General features: G+C 37.4%; 1 protein-coding gene across 3 annotated transcripts in view; it reads left to right on the top strand.

The window, feature by feature from the left end:
- SACS (sacsin molecular chaperone) overlaps window positions 1–13,204 on the top strand; it is a 62,479-nt gene extending 49,275 nt beyond the window's left edge. For all 3 annotated transcript variants that reach the window (XM_061374405.1, XM_061374406.1, XM_061374407.1), the window contains one exon: window positions 1,321–13,204. In XM_061374405.1, the coding sequence (XP_061230389.1) occupies window positions 1,321–12,875 (11,555 nt within the window). In that variant the 3' untranslated portion in view covers window positions 12,876–13,204. The remainder of the gene's footprint in view (window positions 1–1,320) is intronic.
- Window positions 13,205–19,572: the final 6,368 nt, after the last annotated feature.

Here is a 19,572-nt window from a genome sequence, read left to right as displayed (position 1 = left end):
GTAAGCAAAACGTGACAAATACAGCTGCCAAAAGATAGCTACCAAAGATAATTATGATCAGAGTTCTAAATACGGTTTGGAGGGGAATGCATATTGATGAAGAAAACTGTGTAGTTATGTTACATGGAAATTATCAATATTTTCATTGGGTTATTTACAGATTTTTTTTAAATAAATACCCATGTTGGAAGATCTCCAGTATTTTATGATCACATGTATAGATTTTAAAACAGTATTTCTAAAGTTCTGTGCTCAAGCCTTGTGAAAAAAATACTTGCAGCAGTGGACCAGCAAGAGAGGGATGCACTTAAAAGCTAAACTTAAATCCCTCTACTTGAGCACAGAACTTTAGAATTAGTAGTAGGACATCCTTCCTTTCACTTCATGCCTACAGACTATGCATTCTGTTAGTTCTGTTGAACAGAAAACACAGGTAAACATTGCAGCGCTCCTACTACTGATTTCCAGCAGAGCAGGGGCAGTAGGTAGTATCTTTATTTGGACGGTTGCTATTAAGGAAATGGCAGTACTATCTAGATGAAAAAAATACGTGAAATTCAAATAGATGTCTTGCTTCCATTTCTGTCATTGTTTTTGATGTTGTTGGGAAGTGGTGATACTTTTATATTCTGTGCTATTTTCTTACCTCCAGACATACTGCAGTTTTTAAGTATAAGCTGTCTATTGATAATTAAGACATTAGTGTTAAAATATATTTCTTTTAGTGATGGTTTTGGTAATAAGAATAAAACCATATATATCTAAACTTAGATTCAGCACAACTGAATCTTGTTGCTTGTCACTTTTAGTGTAAGATCATCTGCACTTGAGTTGCTCTTTGCTGTAGCTAATAAATGACTTTTCAAATCTTTTTGAACCTTTTCAATTATAGACAAATAATGGGTTAGATTTTTATTTACTCTTAGGCAAACAAGTAGTGTAGAGAATCAATCAAACAAAAAAGTTTGAAGCTTCTACTTTGATTGTAAATCTGTAGTTGCTATGAATGCCCAAGAACTCTTGTGTCAAACTAACAAATGCAATAACACATTGACAATTTTCAATTTTTTTTTTAATTTTTACACTAATATGGAATGCATTTGCTTTTAATTAACTCCTAAAAGCAAGGAGAGCTGGTATCTGCAGTTCTACCTAACAAACAATTTTTTCCACAATAAGAAAAGGCAGGACACAGTTAGAATTTTTTTTTTTCCCCCTTCTCCTTCACCACCTCCTCCTCTCCTCACAAGAGCCAAAAGCACTTTTATATGTAACTCTGCTCTGTGATTTTCATGGCTTTTCTCTTTTCTGCAATTTCAGGAAGGCCGTGCACTCAGCTGCAGCTTCTGAACCCAGAAAGATTTGCCCGGCTCATTAAAGAAGTTATGAATAGCACGTGGCCTGGCAGAGACATGGTGGTACAGTGGCATCCAGGTTTGGAAGACAAAAATCACCCATCAGTTTCCTGGCTTAAGATGGTATGGAAGAACCTATATATACATTTTTCTGATGACTTGAGTGTGTTTGATGACATGCCGCTTATCCCCAAGACACTGCTGGAGGAAAACCAAACATCAGTGGAACTGGTTAGATTTAGGAATCCATCACCTATCATTCTGGAAGATGAATCTGAGACTCAGCTCCCGGAATATTTAGCTGATGTTATTCAGAGAGTTGGTGGAGTTGTACTTAAGAAGCTGGATATTTCTATCCAACATCCACTTATAAAAAAATATGTGCATCCACCATTACCAAGTGCTGTTTTACAAATAATGGAAAAAATGTCCTTACAGAAACTATGCAATCAAGTTGCATCGTTCCCATCAACACATAAAGATGCTCTTAGGACATTCTTAGCTAGTTTAACTGATGTAAGTGAAAAAGAGAGAAGAATTATTCAGGAATTGCAAATATTTAAAAAAGTTGAAAAATCATCTGATGAAAGTGTTTCTGTTTTTACTGGGCTAAAAGGTAGTAAAGTATTACACCACACTGCAAAAATTCCTCCTGGTCTAAGATTTTCTACTGCAATAATTGACAGCAGTGATGAAGCTACTATTCGTTTAGCTAACCTGCTGAAAATAGAACAACTAAAAAGCACAGATTGCTTGAAGTTTATTATACAAGACATAAGAAGTGATTTTTATTCATCTGATGAAGTCACACAGATAATGCAGTGGGTTCTTGAAAATCTGACTTTTCTAAAAAACGAGAATACTGATGTGATAGACTGGCTGACATCACTAAAGTTTATTAAGATTTCACAGGAAAAGATAATGTCAGCAAATGAGCTCTTTGATCCTGAGGCAGAACTTCTGCAAAATTTGTTTTATGCTGAGGAAGAAATTTGCTTTCCCCCTGTTATTTTTACGTCTTCAGATATTCTTCATTCTCTGAGACAAATAGGCTTAAAAAATGAGGCTGGTCTTGAGGAGAGTGATATTATGAGAGTGGCAAATAAAATTGAAAGTTTGCATGCTGACTCTAACACCAACCATGATTTACTGTTAAGAAAAGCTAGAACTCTCTTGATGATTTTGAACAAAAACCATGCACTGCTTCACTCATGTGAAACACAAGCTGCGCTGAAAAAAATAAAGTGGATTCCTGCATCTAAGGAAAGGCCTCCAAATTACCCAGGGTCCTTAGTTTGGAAAGGAGATCATTGTAATCTGTGTTCACCACCAGAAATGTGTGATATATCTTACGCAATTTTAGTTGGTTCCTCAGTTCCTCTTGTGGAAAATGTGCTGCCGGATGTAGGAAAAGCACTGGGCATGCCCAGCAAGCCCATTATAAAAGCAGTCTTAAAACATTTCAAGGTGGTGGTCGATTGGCACAGTTCTAAAACTTTCAGTGATGAAGACTATTACCAGTTTCAGCATATCTTGCTTGAGATTTATGGATTTATGCATGACCATCTAGAAGAAGGCAAAGAAGCTTTTAAAGCCCTGAAGTTTCCCTGGGTTTGGACAGGTAAAACATTTTGTTCCCTTGCACAAGCAGTAATAAAGTCAGTACCTGATCTCGATCTCCAGCCTTATCTACATTATGTGCCAAAAACTATGGCGAAGTTTCACCAGTTGTTTAAATGTTGTGGTTCCATTGAGCAGTTAACACCAGACCATGTTTCTATGGTCATTCAGAAAATATATCTAAAAAGTGAGCAGTCTCTCTCTGAACAAGAGAGTAAACAAAATCTTCATATTATGTTGAGCATCATAAGGTGGCTGTACAGCAATCAGATTCCTGCAAGCCTGCATACACCCATGCCATTATACACTGGCAAACTTCCTTATAAACTTGCAATGAGGCCAATTCATGAGTGCTGCTATTGTGATATCAAAGTTGATGACTTAAATGATTTGCTTGAAGATGCTGTTGAACCAATAATTTTGGTGCATGAAGACATACCGATGAAAACGGCTGAGTGGTTAAATGTCCCGTGCCTTAGCACAAGATTGATTAATCCAGAAAATATGGGATTTGAGCAATCTGGGCAAAGAGAGCCTCTGACTGTAAGAATTAAAAACATTTTGGAAGAATACCCTTCCATTTCAGATATATTTAAAGAGCTTCTTCAAAATGCTGATGATGCTAATGCAACGGAATGTAATTTCCTGATTGACATGAGAAGAAATATGGATATAAGAGAGAATCTTCTGGATCCAGGAATGGCAGCATGTCATGGTCCAGCTTTGTGGTCATTCAATAATTCTGAATTTTCTGACTCTGATTTCCTAAATATAACTCGATTAGGAGAGTCTTTAAAAAGGAGTGAAGTTGATAAAGTGGGAAAATTTGGGCTGGGATTCAATTCTGTTTATCATATCACAGATGTTCCTATTATTTTGAGCCGGGAGTTCATGATTATGTTTGATCCAAACGTTAACCATATCAGTAAACACATTCGAGATAAATCTAACCCTGGGATCAAAATCAACTGGAGTAAACAACAGAAGAGACTGCGAAAATTTCCCAATCAGTTTAAGCCATTTATAGGAGTTTTTGGTTGCCAGCTGCCACTGACTGTAGAATCTCCTTACAGCTACAAAGGAACACTTTTCAGGCTGTCTTTCAGAACTCAGCAGGAAGCTAAAGTGAGTGAAGTCAGCAGTGCATGTTACAATACAGCAGACATTTACTCTCTTGTGGATGAATTCAGTATTTGTGGTCATAGACTGATCATATTTGCTCAGAGTGTAAATTCAATGGTTTTGAAATACTTGAAAATTGAGGCAGATGATCCTGGGATGGCACAAGATGTTGTTACTATAAAAAAAAATCTGTTTTCTTCTAAAGCCTTGACTGCACCAAATGTAAGTGTTTTAAAGGAAGCAGCTAAACTCATGAAGGTCTGTAGCAGCAGTAATAAAAAGCTTCCTGCTGAAACACCAAAGTCCTCATGTATCTTACAGATAGTAGTAGAAGAATTTCACCATGTATTTAGGCGAATTGCTGATTTACAGTCTCCACTCTTCAGAGGTACGGAGGATGATCCAGCTTCGTTCTTTGAAACGGCTAAATCGGGACAGGTGAAAAGATCAGCTGATGAATTGCCACAGAAAACAGTAGATTCAACAACATGGCTTATATGTTCTTGCATGGACACTGGAGATGCTTTAAAATTTTCATTGCATGAAAGTGGACGAAGACTAGGTCTTGTTCCCTGTGGTGGAGTAGGAGTGTTGCTGTCTGAAACCCAGGATCAAAAGTGGATTGTGAAACCTAATTGCAACACCATAGGTGAAGTATTCTGCTATTTACCTCTACGAATAAAAACAGGCTTACCTCTACATATAAATGGCTGCTTTGCAGTTACTTCAAATCGGAAAGAGATCTGGAAAACAGACACGAAAGGAAGATGGAATACAGTATTCATGAGGCATGTTATTGTAAAAGCCTACATAGAAGCAGTTTGTGTTCTACGTGACATGGCAATCAATGGTGAGCTAGTTGATTACAGTTACTGTGCAGTCTGGCCAGATCCTGATTCAGTTCACGATGATTTTTCTGTTATTTGTCAAGGATTTTATGAAGACATAGCTCACATGAAAAGCAAAGAAGGGATCAAAGTGTTTTCTGATGGTTCCTCTTGGGTTTCCATGAAGAATGTAAGATTTTTAGATGACTCTATACTGAAACGACCAGATGTTGGACCTTCAGCCTTTAAGATCTTTCTGAAGTACCTTAAAAAGACAGGTTCCAAAAATCTGTGTGCTGTGGATCTGCCATCCTGGGTAAAGACAGGGTTTGAAGAAGCAGAATGTAAATACATACTATTGGAGAACACCTTCTCTGAGAAACAGTTCTTTTCTGAGGTATTTTTCCCTAATGTTCAGGAGATTGACGCAGACCTACGTGATCCTTTGATGTGTTATGTTCTCAATGAAAAAGTTGAGGAGTTCTCAGGATTTCTTCGTGTTACTCCATGTATTCCTTCTTCATTGGATGGGCACCCATTAGTTACACCATCAAGACTGATCCATCCTGAAGGAAGAGTCGCAAAGTTGTATGATGCTGAAGATGGAAGATTTCCTTATGGTACCACTCAGGATTATCTTAACCCAGTTATTTTGGTTAAACTTGTTCAGCTGGGAATGGCTAAAGATGATATTTTATGGGAAGACCTGATAGAACGTGCAGAGTCAGTAGCTGAAATTAACAAGAGTGATCATGCTGGAGCTTGTCTTAGAAGCAGTATTATACTGAGTCTTATTGATGAAAAACTAAAATCTAGAGACCCTAGAGCTAAAGAATTTGCTGCAAAATGCCAAACCATCCCTTTCCTACCTTTCCTTAGCAAACCAGCAGGCTTCTCACTGCACTGGAAAGGCAGTGATTTTCAGCCTGAAGCGATGTTTACAGCAAATGATCTTTTCACTGCTGATCATCAAGATATAGTTTGCCTAGTAGAACCAATTCTTAATGAAAATTCCTACTCTTTTAAAGGCTGTGGTGCTTTGTCATTAGCTGTGAAAGAATTTTTAGGTTTGCTGAAGAAGCCAGCTGTTAATTTGGTCATAAATCAGTTAGAAGAAGTTGCGAAGTCATTTGATGGGATCACATTATATCAAGAAAATATCACTAATGCTTGTTACAAGTACTTACATGAGGGAATGTTACAGAATGAATCAACAAAAGCTATGATAATTGAACAGCTGACAAACTGTAGTTTTATTTTGGTCGAGAATGTGTATGTTGATCCAACAAAAGTGTCTTTTCACTTGAATTTTGAAGCAGCACCCTATCTCTATCAGCTGCCTAATAAATACAAAAACAGTTTCCGTGAGCTCTTTGAAAGTGTGGGTGTAAGACAGGCTTTTACAGTTGAAGATTTTGCTGTAGTTCTGGAATTAATAAATCAGGAAAGAGGGACCAAACAACTAACAGAAGACAGCTTTCAGCTTTGCAGGAGAATAATCAGTGAAGGAATATGGGGCCTCATCAGAGAAAAGAAGCAGGAATTTTGTGAGAAAAAGTATGGTGAGATTTTGTTACCCGATACTCATCTTGCACTTCTGCCTGCAAAATCTTTGTGTTACAATGATTGTCCATGGATTAAAGTTAAAGACACAACCATTAAATATTGTCATGGTGATATTCCAAGAGAAGTTGCAGTAAAGCTTGGAGCAGTACCAAAACGCCATAAAGCTCTAGAAAGATATGCATCCAATATCTGTTTTACTACCCTTGGAACAGAATTTGGCCAGAAAGAAAAACTGACAAGTAGAATTAAAAGCATTCTCAATGCCTACCCTTCAGAAAAGGAAATGCTGAAAGAGCTCCTTCAGAATGCAGATGATGCAAAAGCTACAGAGATCTGTTTTGTGTTTGATCCTAGGCAGCATCCAGTTGATAGAATATTTGATGAGAAATGGGCACCACTTCAGGGACCAGCACTATGTGTTTACAACAATCAGCCTTTTACAGAAGATGATATCCGAGGAATTCAGAACCTTGGAAAAGGTACAAAAGTAGGAAATCCCTGTAAAACTGGACAATACGGTATAGGTTTCAATTCTGTTTATCATATTACTGACTGCCCTTCTTTCATATCGGGCAACGACATACTTTGTATTTTTGATCCTCATGCTAGATATGCACCAGGTTCAACATCAACAAGTCCAGGCCGCATGTTTAGAGATTTAGATGCAGATTTCAGAACACAGTTCTCGGATGTACTGGACCTCTACTTAGGAGATCACTTTAAATTGGATAATTGCACAATGTTTAGGTTTCCTCTTCGAAATGGAGACATGGCAAAAGTATCAGAAATCTCCTCAGTTCCATGCTCAGATAGGATGGTCCAAAATCTTTTAGATAAGCTGCGTACAGATGGAGCAGAACTCTTAATGTTTTTGAACCATATGGAAAAAATTTCTATTTGTGAGATAGAAAAAACAACAGGAGCACTGAATGTGTTGTATTCTGTACAAGGCAAAATCACTGATGGAGACAGGCTGAAACGAAAGCAATTCCATGCATCTGTAATTGACAGTGTAACTAAAAAAAGGCAGCTAAGTGAAATACCTGTGCAACAGATTACTTACACAATGGATACTGAAGACTCTGAAGGAAATCTTACAACTTGGCTAATTTGTAACAGGTCAGGCTTTTCGGCCATGGAAAAGGTATCCAAAAGTGTGGTTTCAGCCCACAAGAATGAGGACATTACTCTTTTTCCACGAGGCGGGGTAGCAGCTTGCATTACTCATAATTACAAAAAACCCCACAGAGCGTTCTGTTTCTTACCATTATCGTTAGAAACGGGATTACCTTTTCATGTGAATGGACACTTTGCTCTGGATTCTGCAAGAAGAAATCTATGGCGTGATGATAACGGTGTTGGAGTAAGAAGTGACTGGAATAATAGCCTAATGACAGCACTCATAGCACCAGCCTATGTTGAACTGCTGATTCAGCTGAAAAAACGCTATTTTCCAGGCACTGATCCTACAGTATCAGTGCTGCAAAACACACCTGTTCATGCTGTGAAAGACACTTTAAAAAAGTTTTTATCCTTTTTTCCAGTTAATAGGCTTGATATTCAGCCAGATTGGTATTGTTTAGTGAAAGCAGTTTATAGTTGCATGTATGAAGATTTGAAGCGTCTTCTACCTGTTATGCGAACTCCAAATATTGAGGGTTCTGATTTGCATTCTGCTGTTATCATCATGTGGGTTAATATGTCTACTGAGAACAAAGGCAGGCCATTCTTTGACAATTTACTACAAGATGAATTGCAGCATCTCAAAAATACAGAATACAACATCACAACACGGAAGACAGTGGCTGAAAATGTTTACAGACTGAAGCACTTACTTTTAGAAATTGGATTTAATTTGGTATATAACTGCGATGAAACTACAAATCTTTACCACTGTTTGGTAGATGCAGATATTCCTGTCACCTGTGTGACACCTGCTGATGTCCGATTATTTTTGATGACGTTTTCTTTTCCAGACTCTAATTGCCACATTGGAAAGTTACCCTGTCGTCTTCAGCAGACAAACTTGAAACTCTTCCATAGTCTCAAACTTCTGGTTGACTACTGTTTTAAAGATGCAGAAGAAAATGAAATCCAAATTGAGGGCTTGCCACTCCTTATTACTCTTGACAATGTTTTGCAAATTTTTGACTCAAAGCGGCCAAAATTCTTGACTACATACCATGAACTGATTCCGTCTCGCAAGGATCTGTTTATGAACACATTGTATTTGAAATACAACAATATTTTACTTAGCAGTGAAGTAGCGAAAGTCTTTGATATCAGAAGTTTTGCTGAGTTGTTATCATCTGTGCTGCCTAGAGAATATAAAACTAGAAATTGCATGAAATGGAAAGAAAACTTTGCAAGTGAATCTTGGCTTAAAAATGCCTGGCATTTTATTAGTGAGTCTATTAAGGAAGAGCAAGAAGATACACAAGCAAAATTTGATGGTGTTGTTGAAACTTTGAAGGATTGGACTTTACTTCCAGGTGTGAGGTTTACTGTCTCAGCTAATCATCTTGTTGTGCCAGAGTGTGATGTTTTGCTGCCCCTCAGCATTATGCATATAGCTGTTTTTCCAAATGCTCAGAGTGATAAAGTCTTTCACACTTTAATGAAAACAGGCTGTATTCAGCTGGCACTGAACAAAATTTGCTCCAAAGACAGTGCTTTAGTGCCTTTGTTGTCAGCATGTACAGCAAATATAGATAATCCTTCAAGCATTCTGAAAGCCATACAATATATGGTGCAGACATCAACTTTTAGGACTGAAAAGTTAGCAGAAAGTGACTTTGAGGCTCTCTTAATGTACTTCAATTGCAATCTATGCCATTTGACATCTCAGGATGATATTAAAATTTTAAAGTCTCTTCCATGTTATAAATCAATTAGTGGCCGATACATCAGCATTTCAAAATATGGGATGTGCTACGTCCTCATGAAAAGCATCCCATCAGTAGAAGTAGACAGATGGACACACTCAACTTCATCAGCTTTTCTTGAGGAGAAGGTTCATTTGAAAGATTTGTATAATATGCTTGGCTGTGTCTCTGTGGACGATCTGGAAGTGTACTTGAAACATCTTTTGCCAAAACTTGAAAATCTGTCTTACGATGCAAAATTAGAACACTTGATCTACTTAAAGAATAGGCTAACTAGCATTGAAGAAACTTCAGAAATAAAGGAACAGCTGTTTGAAAAGCTTGAAAGCATTTTGATCATTCATGATTCAAGCAATAGATTAAAACCTGCAAAATATTTTTATGACAGGACTGTAAAAGTCTTTGAAGTTATGCTTCCTGAAAAATTCTTTATACCTCAAGAATTTTTTAAGAAACTAGAGCAGCTTACAAAACCGAAAAATCAGGCTGCATTCCTTCCATCATGGGTAACTTTTCTACGTCATATTGGATTGAAATTCATCATTTCACAGCAACAGTTACTACAGTTTTCTAAGGAGATCAGCATGCGAGCAAATACAGAAAACTGGTCTAAAGAAACACTACAGAATACTGTTGATGTCCTCCTTCATCACATATTTCAAGAAAGAACTGACCTTTTGTCAGGAAATTTTCTGAAAGAACTGTCATTAATTCCTTTTCTGTGCCCTGAACGAGCTCCAGCAGAATTTGTTAGACTTCATCCTCAGTATCAAGAAGTTAATGGGACACTTCCTCTAATACGATTCAATGGGGCACAGGTGAATCCTAAATTTAAACAGACTGATGTGTTGCAGTTGCTGTGGACTTCGTGTCCCATTCTTCCTGAGAAAGCAACCCCTTTGAGCATCAAAGAGCAAGAGGGAAGTAGTCTTGGTGCGCAAGAACAACTTGAGCAAGTTTTAACTATGCTAAATGTCAACTTGGACCCTCCCCTGGACAAAGTTATCAGTAACTGCAGGAACATATGTAATATAACAACTTTGGATGAGGACATGGTAAAAACTAGGGCCAAGGTCCTAAGAAGTATTTATGAATTTCTTAGTTCAGAAAAAAGGGAATTCCGCTTTCAGCTTCGAGGAGTTTCTTTTGTAATGGTGGAAGAAGGTTGGAAGCTCCTTAAGCCTGAAGAGGTTGTAATTAACCTTGAGTATGAGTCTGATTTTAAACCATATCTTTACAAACTTCCTTTAGAGCTTGGTACTTTCCATCAGTTATTTAAACATTTGGGTACAGAAGATATTATTTCAACAAAGCAGTATGTTGAAGTTCTAGGTCGCATATTCAAGAGCTCTGAAGGAAAGCAATTGGATCCTAATGAAATGCGCACAGTTAAAAGAGTAGTTTCTGGCCTGTTCAAAAGTCTTCAGAATGATTCTGTCAAGGTTAGGAATGACCTTGAGAATATGAGGGATTTTGCCCTTTATCTTCCCAGTCAAGATGGCAGGTTGGTAAAGTCTAGTATCTTAGTTTTTGATGATGCACCGCACTACAAAAGCAGAATCCAGGGTAACATTGGAGTGCAAATGCTTGTTGATCTTAGCCAGTGTTACTTAGGCAAAGACCACGGTTTTCACACTAAACTGATAATGTTATTCCCTCAGAAACTGAGGCCTCGCTTACTTAGCAGTATTCTTGAAGAACAGTTGGATGAAGAGTCTCCCAGAATTTGTCAGTTTGGAGCATTATGTTCTTTGCAGGGAAGGTTACAGTTACTGTTGTCTTCAGAACAATTCATCACAGGACTCATTAGGATTATGAAGCATGAAAATGACAATGCTTTTTTAGCTAATGAAGAAAAAGCAATAAGACTTTGCAAAGCTTTGCGAGAAGGTTTGAAAGTTTCCTGCTTTGAGAAGTTGCAAACAACATTAAGAGTTAAAGGTTTTGCTCCTATTCCCCACAGCAAAAGTGAAACATTTGCTTTCCTGAAGAGATACGGAAATGCAGTAATACTGCTTTACATACAGCATTCTGACAGCAAAGACATAAATTTCCTGTTAGCATTAGCAATGACCTTAAAATCTGCAACTGACAACCTGATTTCTGATACCTCATATTTAATTGCCATGCTGGGTTGTAATGATATTTACCGGATCAGTGAGAAGCTTGACAGTTTAGGAGTGAAGTATGACTCTTCTGAGCCATCAAAACTTGAACTACCAACACCTGGCACTCCTATACCAGCTGAAATTCACTATACTCTTCTTATGGATCCAATGAATGTATTTTATCCAGGTGAATATGTTGGTTACCTTGTTGATGCTGAAGGTGGTGACATATATGGATCATATCAACCAACTTATACCTATGCAATTATTGTACAAGAAGTGGAAAGAGAAGATGATGAAAGTCACAGTTTTCTAGGGAAGATTTACCAGATTGATATTGGATATAGTGAATATAAAATAGTGAGCTCTCTTGACTTGTATAAATTTTCAAGACCGGAGGAAAGTTCTCAGAGCAGGGATAGCACACCTACTACTCCAACCAGTCCTACAGAATTTCCAGGACATGGACCGAGGCCAATTCCACCTCTCTTCACTGGCAGGGAGAGCCACAAATCAATGTCTGCAAAACATCACTCTCCAAAAAAGATTAAATCAAACTTGTTGCCAGAAATATTAAAAGAAGTGACATCTGTGATTGAACAGGCATGGAAACTTCCAGAATCTGAAAGAAAAAAGATAATTAGGAGGCTGTATCTGAAATGGCATCCAGATAAAAATGCAGAGAATCTTGATATAGCTAATGAAGTTTTCAAACATCTACAGAATGAGATTAACAGGCTAGAAAAACAGGCCTTTATGGATCAAAACATGGACAGAGCCTCAAGGAGACCTTTTTCATCCTCTGCTTCTCGATTTCAGTCAGATAAATTTTCATTTCAGAGATTTTATACTTCATGGAATCAAGAAGCAACAAGCCACAAATCTGAAAGGCAACAGTATAAAGAGAAGTGTCCATCTTCCACAGGGCCATCTTACTCACAACGCTTTTTTGTCCCACCTACATTCAGATCTGTTGGCAATCTTGTGGAGGCACGTCGATGGCTTAGGCAGGCCCGAGCTAACTTTTCAGCTGCAAGAAATGATCTTCATAAAAACGCCAATGAATGGGTATGCTTTAAATGCTACCTTTCTACTAAACTAGCATTAATTGCAGCTGACTATGCTGTGAAAGGCAAATCAGACAAAGATGTAAAACCAGCAGCCCTTGCACAAAAAATAGAGGAATATAGTCAGCAACTTGAAGGGCTTACAAATGATGTTCAGACATTGGAAGCTTATGGAGTAGATAGCTTAAAAACTAGGTATCCTGACTTACTACCTTTTCCACAGATTCCCAATGATAGGTTTACTTCAGAAGTTGCTATGAGAGTGATGGAATGTACTGCCTGTATCATAATTAAACTTGAAAACTTTATACAGCAAAAACTGTAACCGATTTCAAGAGGTTAGGGAAGTGTTTTGTCAAAGAGGTTAGGTAGTTCATGTGATGGGATACAAACAGCATTGTGCAGATACTGAACATCCAGTGGGTTATGCATTGCCAAGCAGTTCAGAAGCATAGCACACAAAGGTGGATGGTACTGAAGTACTTAAAATTGAGATTTATTTAAATGGGTTTTTTCTTTAACTGAGCCTGCTGTATAAGCAAACTGTAAAACAAGAACATTTTTTGAAATTTGCAAGGAAACTGAGCTGCAAAAATTAGCTGTATACATAATATTGTGACTAATAGGCATATTATTGAACTGCACTTTATATAACCAAAGCTTAGCTTTCTGTTAGATGAAGCCTGTAATTATAACTCCTCATTAGATTGATTTCATTTAATATGTTTCCAGAATGATAATGTCAGTTTTCAATGTTGTAATCTTTCCAGGATGATAATGTCAGTTTTCAGTGTAGTAATCTTAAGACTGGACAAAAAATGAAATGGGAGATGGGATGGAAAATAAAATAACTTTGGAGGTATTTCTCCAAAGCATTTCTGTATTCTTTTGTGTTCTGTGGACATTCGTGTCACTCGTATTAATACTCTTATCAGCTGGATCTGATTATAAAATTGCTGCAACATCACATTGTGACCATTTCAGTACCTGTGAACTGGTACAGTTGTTTTCATGTTGAATAATGATACTTGATTTAACATGCAGCATCATGTCATGCATTGATTGCATTTACTTCATTATAAATCATTGTTTAATTTACTTTTTTTTTTTAGAGCCTGTCATCTTTTGGTTAATGAATAATGCATGTGGATGATAGAAAATTGGTGAACATTATTGTATGGTGGTTTATGATTTTTTTTTTTGAACACCAGAACTCAGTTTTCAGATGTCTAAATGCTTGAGTTTCTTCTTTTTTCCTGTGTGTGTGCCTTTGTGTGTGTACATATATAGATATATTTTTCCACAAACAAACATTGGTAATAATACAATTCAGTAACCCATTTTTGGTATACACTGAACACTGTTTTTTGTTACATGTTTAAAGGTGCTGCAGTGTAATGCTGTTTTTATTTTGTTGCTCACTACAGCCCTAGAGAAGTCTGATTTTTAGTTCACACTTATAGTTTGTAATAATTCAGGTAATGTCATGCAATATGTTCAACCTCAGTTATTTGTAAAAAAAAAATAAATAAAAAAAATGTGGAGGGATAATGCTAAATGGAAGTTTTTTTCTTTGCTGGATCAGCCACATTTAACATAAATGTAATTATTTTACAGTGACATGCTATTACAAGCGTTTACTTGACAGCTCAGTGAAACTGTAATTTAACTTCCAGAATACAAAGGAAAATAAACACCAGTAAGATTGCAGGGCAGATACAACTGCAATAGTGTTGTGTTCAGAAATAAAATATCAAGATGAAGGCTTCTTCAGCTGTGAGCAAATTATAAAGGGCTTGTTCTCTTCTGAAAAATCATGCAAACTGAAGTGGAAAGAAATGTGATGTTTGGAAACAATACTGCTTCTGGTTGTGGAGCTGTATTATTTCTGCTATTAAGTGCCATAATTTCAATAAAGAAAAATGCAAACATATATTTCAGTCTGGTGTGGTTTGGTTTTATGAAGTATACTAAATTTACCTATTATTTCAAACATTCAGTAGGTAAATACAGAGTCTTTTTTAATTCCTTCTAAATAATTGTACTAATATTAAAGTACTATTAAAAAGGGAAAATGCTTTTTTTTTTTCCTGCCACCACAAGTGTTTGCAATTTTCTCAAAGAAATTGTACATTTTGCTGATTTTTTTTTCTCAATAAAAAGCATGTAAGTAAAACACAAATCCAGGTGTACCATGAAATAAATCAGCTCAGTTAGTTCCCTGTGTTTTTTACATTGTGGCTTTTACTTCCTTTGTGCATTAAGTCAGATGGATAGTATTCAGGGTAAGCAAGACACTAACAAAAGGAAACAGTTCTCATGTTTTTCAGATTACATAGAGCTAAAACATAAGATTGTATGGCAAATGATTAACAGAGGACCAACATCAATGCTTACCCATTTTTAGGTGATACCTTGAGGAATTTTAGGCACATAACCGTGTTTTGTAAGCAACTTATGTTACCTTACCAGTATTATTATAAGCCATTAAACTGGCTGTACATAACTACCAAACTGTTTTGTTATATTTGTGTTTTGTTTATATTGTATATGTTGTGAGTGCTGACACAGTGAGAAAGAAAATAGCTGAGGTTCTTAGGAAGCTAATGCTCTGAAGCAATTTTAAATATTGATCCTGGGTGAGCAAGAAAACCTGAATGATGCAGAAAAAGTAATTTATTATTCCTGGGCTGATACCATCAAGCCATGAAATGGATGGAGATAGAGACAGGCAAGAGTGGCATCTCAGCTGGAAGTCTCTTACTTTCATTTGTTTAACTCATTGTAACAGCTAGCCTAAATAAAGAGGCCCTATGAGACCAGGAAATCAGGTTGTGATAGAACCTGACTTTGTAAGTGCCATTTAATATCTGTTTTAATATAAGTAAATAAATGCTTAATTAATCCTTCCTTTTGGCTCAGCTGGGAACCTTGGGGAATAACATACTTGTTCCTAAGTTGGGCACTGAAGCTCAGAACATGTGATTATTCATAGAATCATAGACTAGTTAGGGTTAGAAAGGACCTTAAGATCATCAAGTTCCAACCCCCCTGCCATGGGCAGGGACACCTCACACTAAACCATATCATCCAAGGCCTCGTCCAACCTGGTCTTGAACACTGCCAGAGATGGAGCATTCACAACCTCCCTGAGCAACCCATTCCAGTGCCTCACCATCCTAACAGGAAAGAATTTCCTCCTTATATCCAATCTAAACTTCCTCTGTTTAAGTTTTAACCCATTACCCCTTGTCCTATCACTACAGCCCCTGATGAAGAGTGCCTCCCCAGCATCCCTATAGGCCCCCTTCAGACACTGGAAGGCTGCTATGAGGTCTCCATGCAGCCTTCTCCAGGCTGAACAGCCCCAACTTTCTCAGCCGATCTTCATATGGGAGGTGCTTCAGTCCCCTGATCATCTTCGTGGCTCTCCTATGGACTTGATCCAACAGATCCATGTCCTTTTTATGTTGAGGACACCAGAACTGCACACAATACTCCAAGTAAGGTCTCATGAGAGCAGAATAAAGGGATAGGATCACCTCCTTCGACCTGCTGGTCACACTCCTTTTGATGCAGCCCAGGATACGGTTGGCTTTCTGGGCTGCAGGCACACACTGAAGCCAGCTCATGTTCATTTTCTCATCGACCAGCACCCCCAAGTCCTTCTCCTCAGGGCTGCTCTGAATCTCTTCTTTGCCCAAGCTGTAGCTGTGCCTGGGATTGCTCCGACCCAGGTGTAGGACCTTGCATTTGGCATGGTTAAACTTCATGAGGTTGGCATCAGCCCACCTCACAAGTGTGTCTGATGCCAACCTCATGATTCATTAGTAAGGGTCTGTAGAAGTAAATGTTAGCATGTAGGTTCCACAAAAATACTTTTTACAAATAATTCTGCACATTGCACAAGTTCATATGAGAGAAAATGTATTTTCAGCCAAATAGACTTCTATGTAGCCAGCTACCAAAAGAAAAATAAATGGTTTGTTGTATAAAGAAATGCAGGTTTTGCAATGTCTTTATTCAGACCATCACCAAAATAAAGTTCATTATTTGAAAACAGAATTTAAGAGCTATTATAAGGATTGCATTCACTTAGTACTTGGGTTGCTTTAAATGAGGCTTTAATAAAATCTATTGTCATTGCTGTAGCTAAAGGAGGGTAGATTTCCTCTTGCTGGATCTGAACACTTTGAGGATGGCTGGATTATTATTGTGGAACACAGGCAGAAGTAATAGTTCAAAAATAATTAAACTTGACAGCCAAAGTTGATGTTTTCATTTGATGATAACATTTTTTTTATCTCATGCAGGTATTTGTCAATAAGTTTCTTGTCATTGTTATTTAATTCTTTGGTTTGCTTTCTGGATGTTGAATTCAGTAGCACTGACATAATATTTTGCTTACTTTCACCTACCACAGATGAAGACGAAGGAATTCTAGATCTGCAGTGAAACTGAATTGTAAAAACATTTTCTGAATTCTGGAATTTTTTGTTTGAGGCCAAGATTTTTGTTTATTTTTAAATAATGTACATTTCACATTCATAGAGTCTTGGGAAGACAATTTTGTTTTTAAAATGAAAACGGTAAGATGTTTCACTGGAACACACAAGCAGAAGCAGGCTTTTCAAAATGTATAAAGTTTATTCAAGAACTCAGTTTTCAGTTAATTCTTGCAACTTCCTTTTGCATCAAGCTATATAAAGACAAACAAATGTCATTACTAAAGGACTGTGAAATAGGAACAAAGAGGGTTGTGTTTGGGCAATCACCAATGAAGTTTTGCTACCATTTTGGTATTTTTACTTTTCCACTGTGTAACAATACCAACCAGTTACTAGAACTGTTGTAAATAATTATTTTTGAGGGTAAAAAAAATGCAAACAATACAGTTCACTGATGTGAACACTGGGTAATGTGTTTTTTTCTTCTCCATTTGCATAACACATTTGAAAATAAACTAGAGAAGTGCGTAGTCACTTTCCTGTGCCATAATTTTCTGTTAACCTCTAACTGCTTACTGAAGTTTGATTCAAGTAGAAACTGTAATTTTGAAGTATTGAAGAGGGATGGAAATGCATCCACACAGAGATATCAGAAAAGATACTATGTGTGAACCACACTGAGATTAACAACAGTTCAGATTCTGACTACACTGCGGTAATTTCAGCATAAACTTCATTTCTTCACTAGCCACACCTAAAAGGAAAAAAAAATCCCCATATTATTCTTCAGTGACGCAAAATTGCCATTCATGCTTTAAAAAAACTCATATAATGCAATTATATTTTCAATGCCAGTTTTGTAGCATAATGAAACTAAGAATGGAATTTAAACACTGAAGAGGGGCAGATTGGTGTTCTGGTTGATGGCAGAGCTGATGCTTGTACAACTCAGGATCTTCCTGTGATCTGAGGCAAGTCCAAAGTTTTACTTCCATGAGAAAGGCAGTATCTACTGCAATGTATAACTGACATGCCAAAATGCTTAGTAGCGTTACTAGCCAGGAATTGCACCCCTATTTTCCCAGCTGTATACCACGGCTTTGTAAAAATAACTAACCCAGAGCAACTTTAGTGTAAGGAGTTGTAACAGAAGTGGCTTCCAAGTACTCAGTAGTTTCAGCATTAAGGGTTAGTTTCCAGTAGTAACCTGGGAAGCCAAGATTCAGTCCCTTGGTCTGTATTAACTGCAAATCACATTTGAAAATGTGTGTCCAAACCAAAGGCTTAAAATGCATTAACTTTAAATGCTATGTTTTCATTGCCAGCAGGAGAGGCAGACTGTAACTAATATACTTATTTACAGTATCTGGCTAATATTTAGGGGTTAGATTAGGTGAATGAGTAGTTTGGTACCACATGGAAGTGGGCATATATTCCTTGGTGCAGGAAACATAGGTATGGTGACAATTCAAATGCCTTTGCAACTAGATAGTAGCTGAATTCTCTAAGGACTCAAGTCCGGATTTGCTGCTATGGTGAGTATATAAAGGACTGGAGACATTACAGCCCTCCAAGTTACTTGTAGCAGCAGTTTATCAGCATCTGGCACATACAATGGAATTTGCTGTCCTTTATTTTAATACTCATACTTTCTACCCGGTGAATAAGCTAAGCCTGCTTATAGGTTTTTTTTGCAAAGCCTGCAACATGGAGCTGGAAACACCTAAACTGCCTTAAAAGGAATGCTGGAGACCGTTTCTGTTAGTCTACCTCAGCTGAGGGCTTAGTTGTAGAAAGATATAGTTGAGATTTATAAACAGATATAGTTGAAAGATAATAGTTGTAGAGATATATATTCATCCCTTTAGGGCCAACAGCCCTAGATTCACTTCTGAAGGTAGACATCTAAGCACAGGAAAAGGGGATTTCAGAAATGGAAGATGTGTGTCTTCCTCCTTTTCCCTTAGGGAACATGTTAGCAATCAGTACTCTCCAAACAACATGGGAGACCTCAACTCACTTGCCTCCTTTGCCTGGGGGACCCAAAAGCTTAGCTTAAGCAAGTCTCCTACTTTTCCTATTGAAGCGCTTCTAGTCTGCATTAATTACTGAGGGCTCCACCCTGCTAATGAAGGGCAATTTTAGTATTGTACACTAGACTCATTGGATAAATTACAAAGGCAGCCCTTGAGGCAGGGACTACCCAGAACTTTTACCACAATAGCAGTGGATACTGCTAAGTGGGGGCTCTTTCTCAGCTCAGTCTTTTGTTGGTATCTTGGATCATAACTGAGTGTTGGGTTTCTTCGCTTGTCCACCAGAGCTGAAGTAGAAAGTTAAAAAAACAGCATAGCTTTAATAATTCTTTCATTCTGATTCTCCTGCTTTAAGGATGGTGATTCCTTTCTGTAAAGGATGGACATTCCATGACTGAGAAACAGTTACAGGTTAAAATCTCTAAATAGACACCAAGGCACTATGTGATAGCAGCTCCTACCTGGGTAATAATATCATTGAATATATAGAAAACAGCATCAAAAGAGTTAAAATCCCATGATTTTAAAGAACAGACTA

Source organism: Neopsephotus bourkii, unplaced genomic scaffold (genome assembly GCF_033783945.1).
Source record: "Neopsephotus bourkii isolate Nb327-2 ecotype Australia unplaced genomic scaffold, CSIRO-AGI_Nbou_v1 NB_1638, whole genome shotgun sequence".
In the NCBI taxonomy this organism is placed as follows: Eukaryota; Metazoa; Chordata; class Aves; order Psittaciformes; family Psittacidae; genus Neopsephotus; species Neopsephotus bourkii.
Note: the sequence above shows the minus strand (reverse complement) of the source record. Positions and strands in the feature narration are given on the sequence as shown.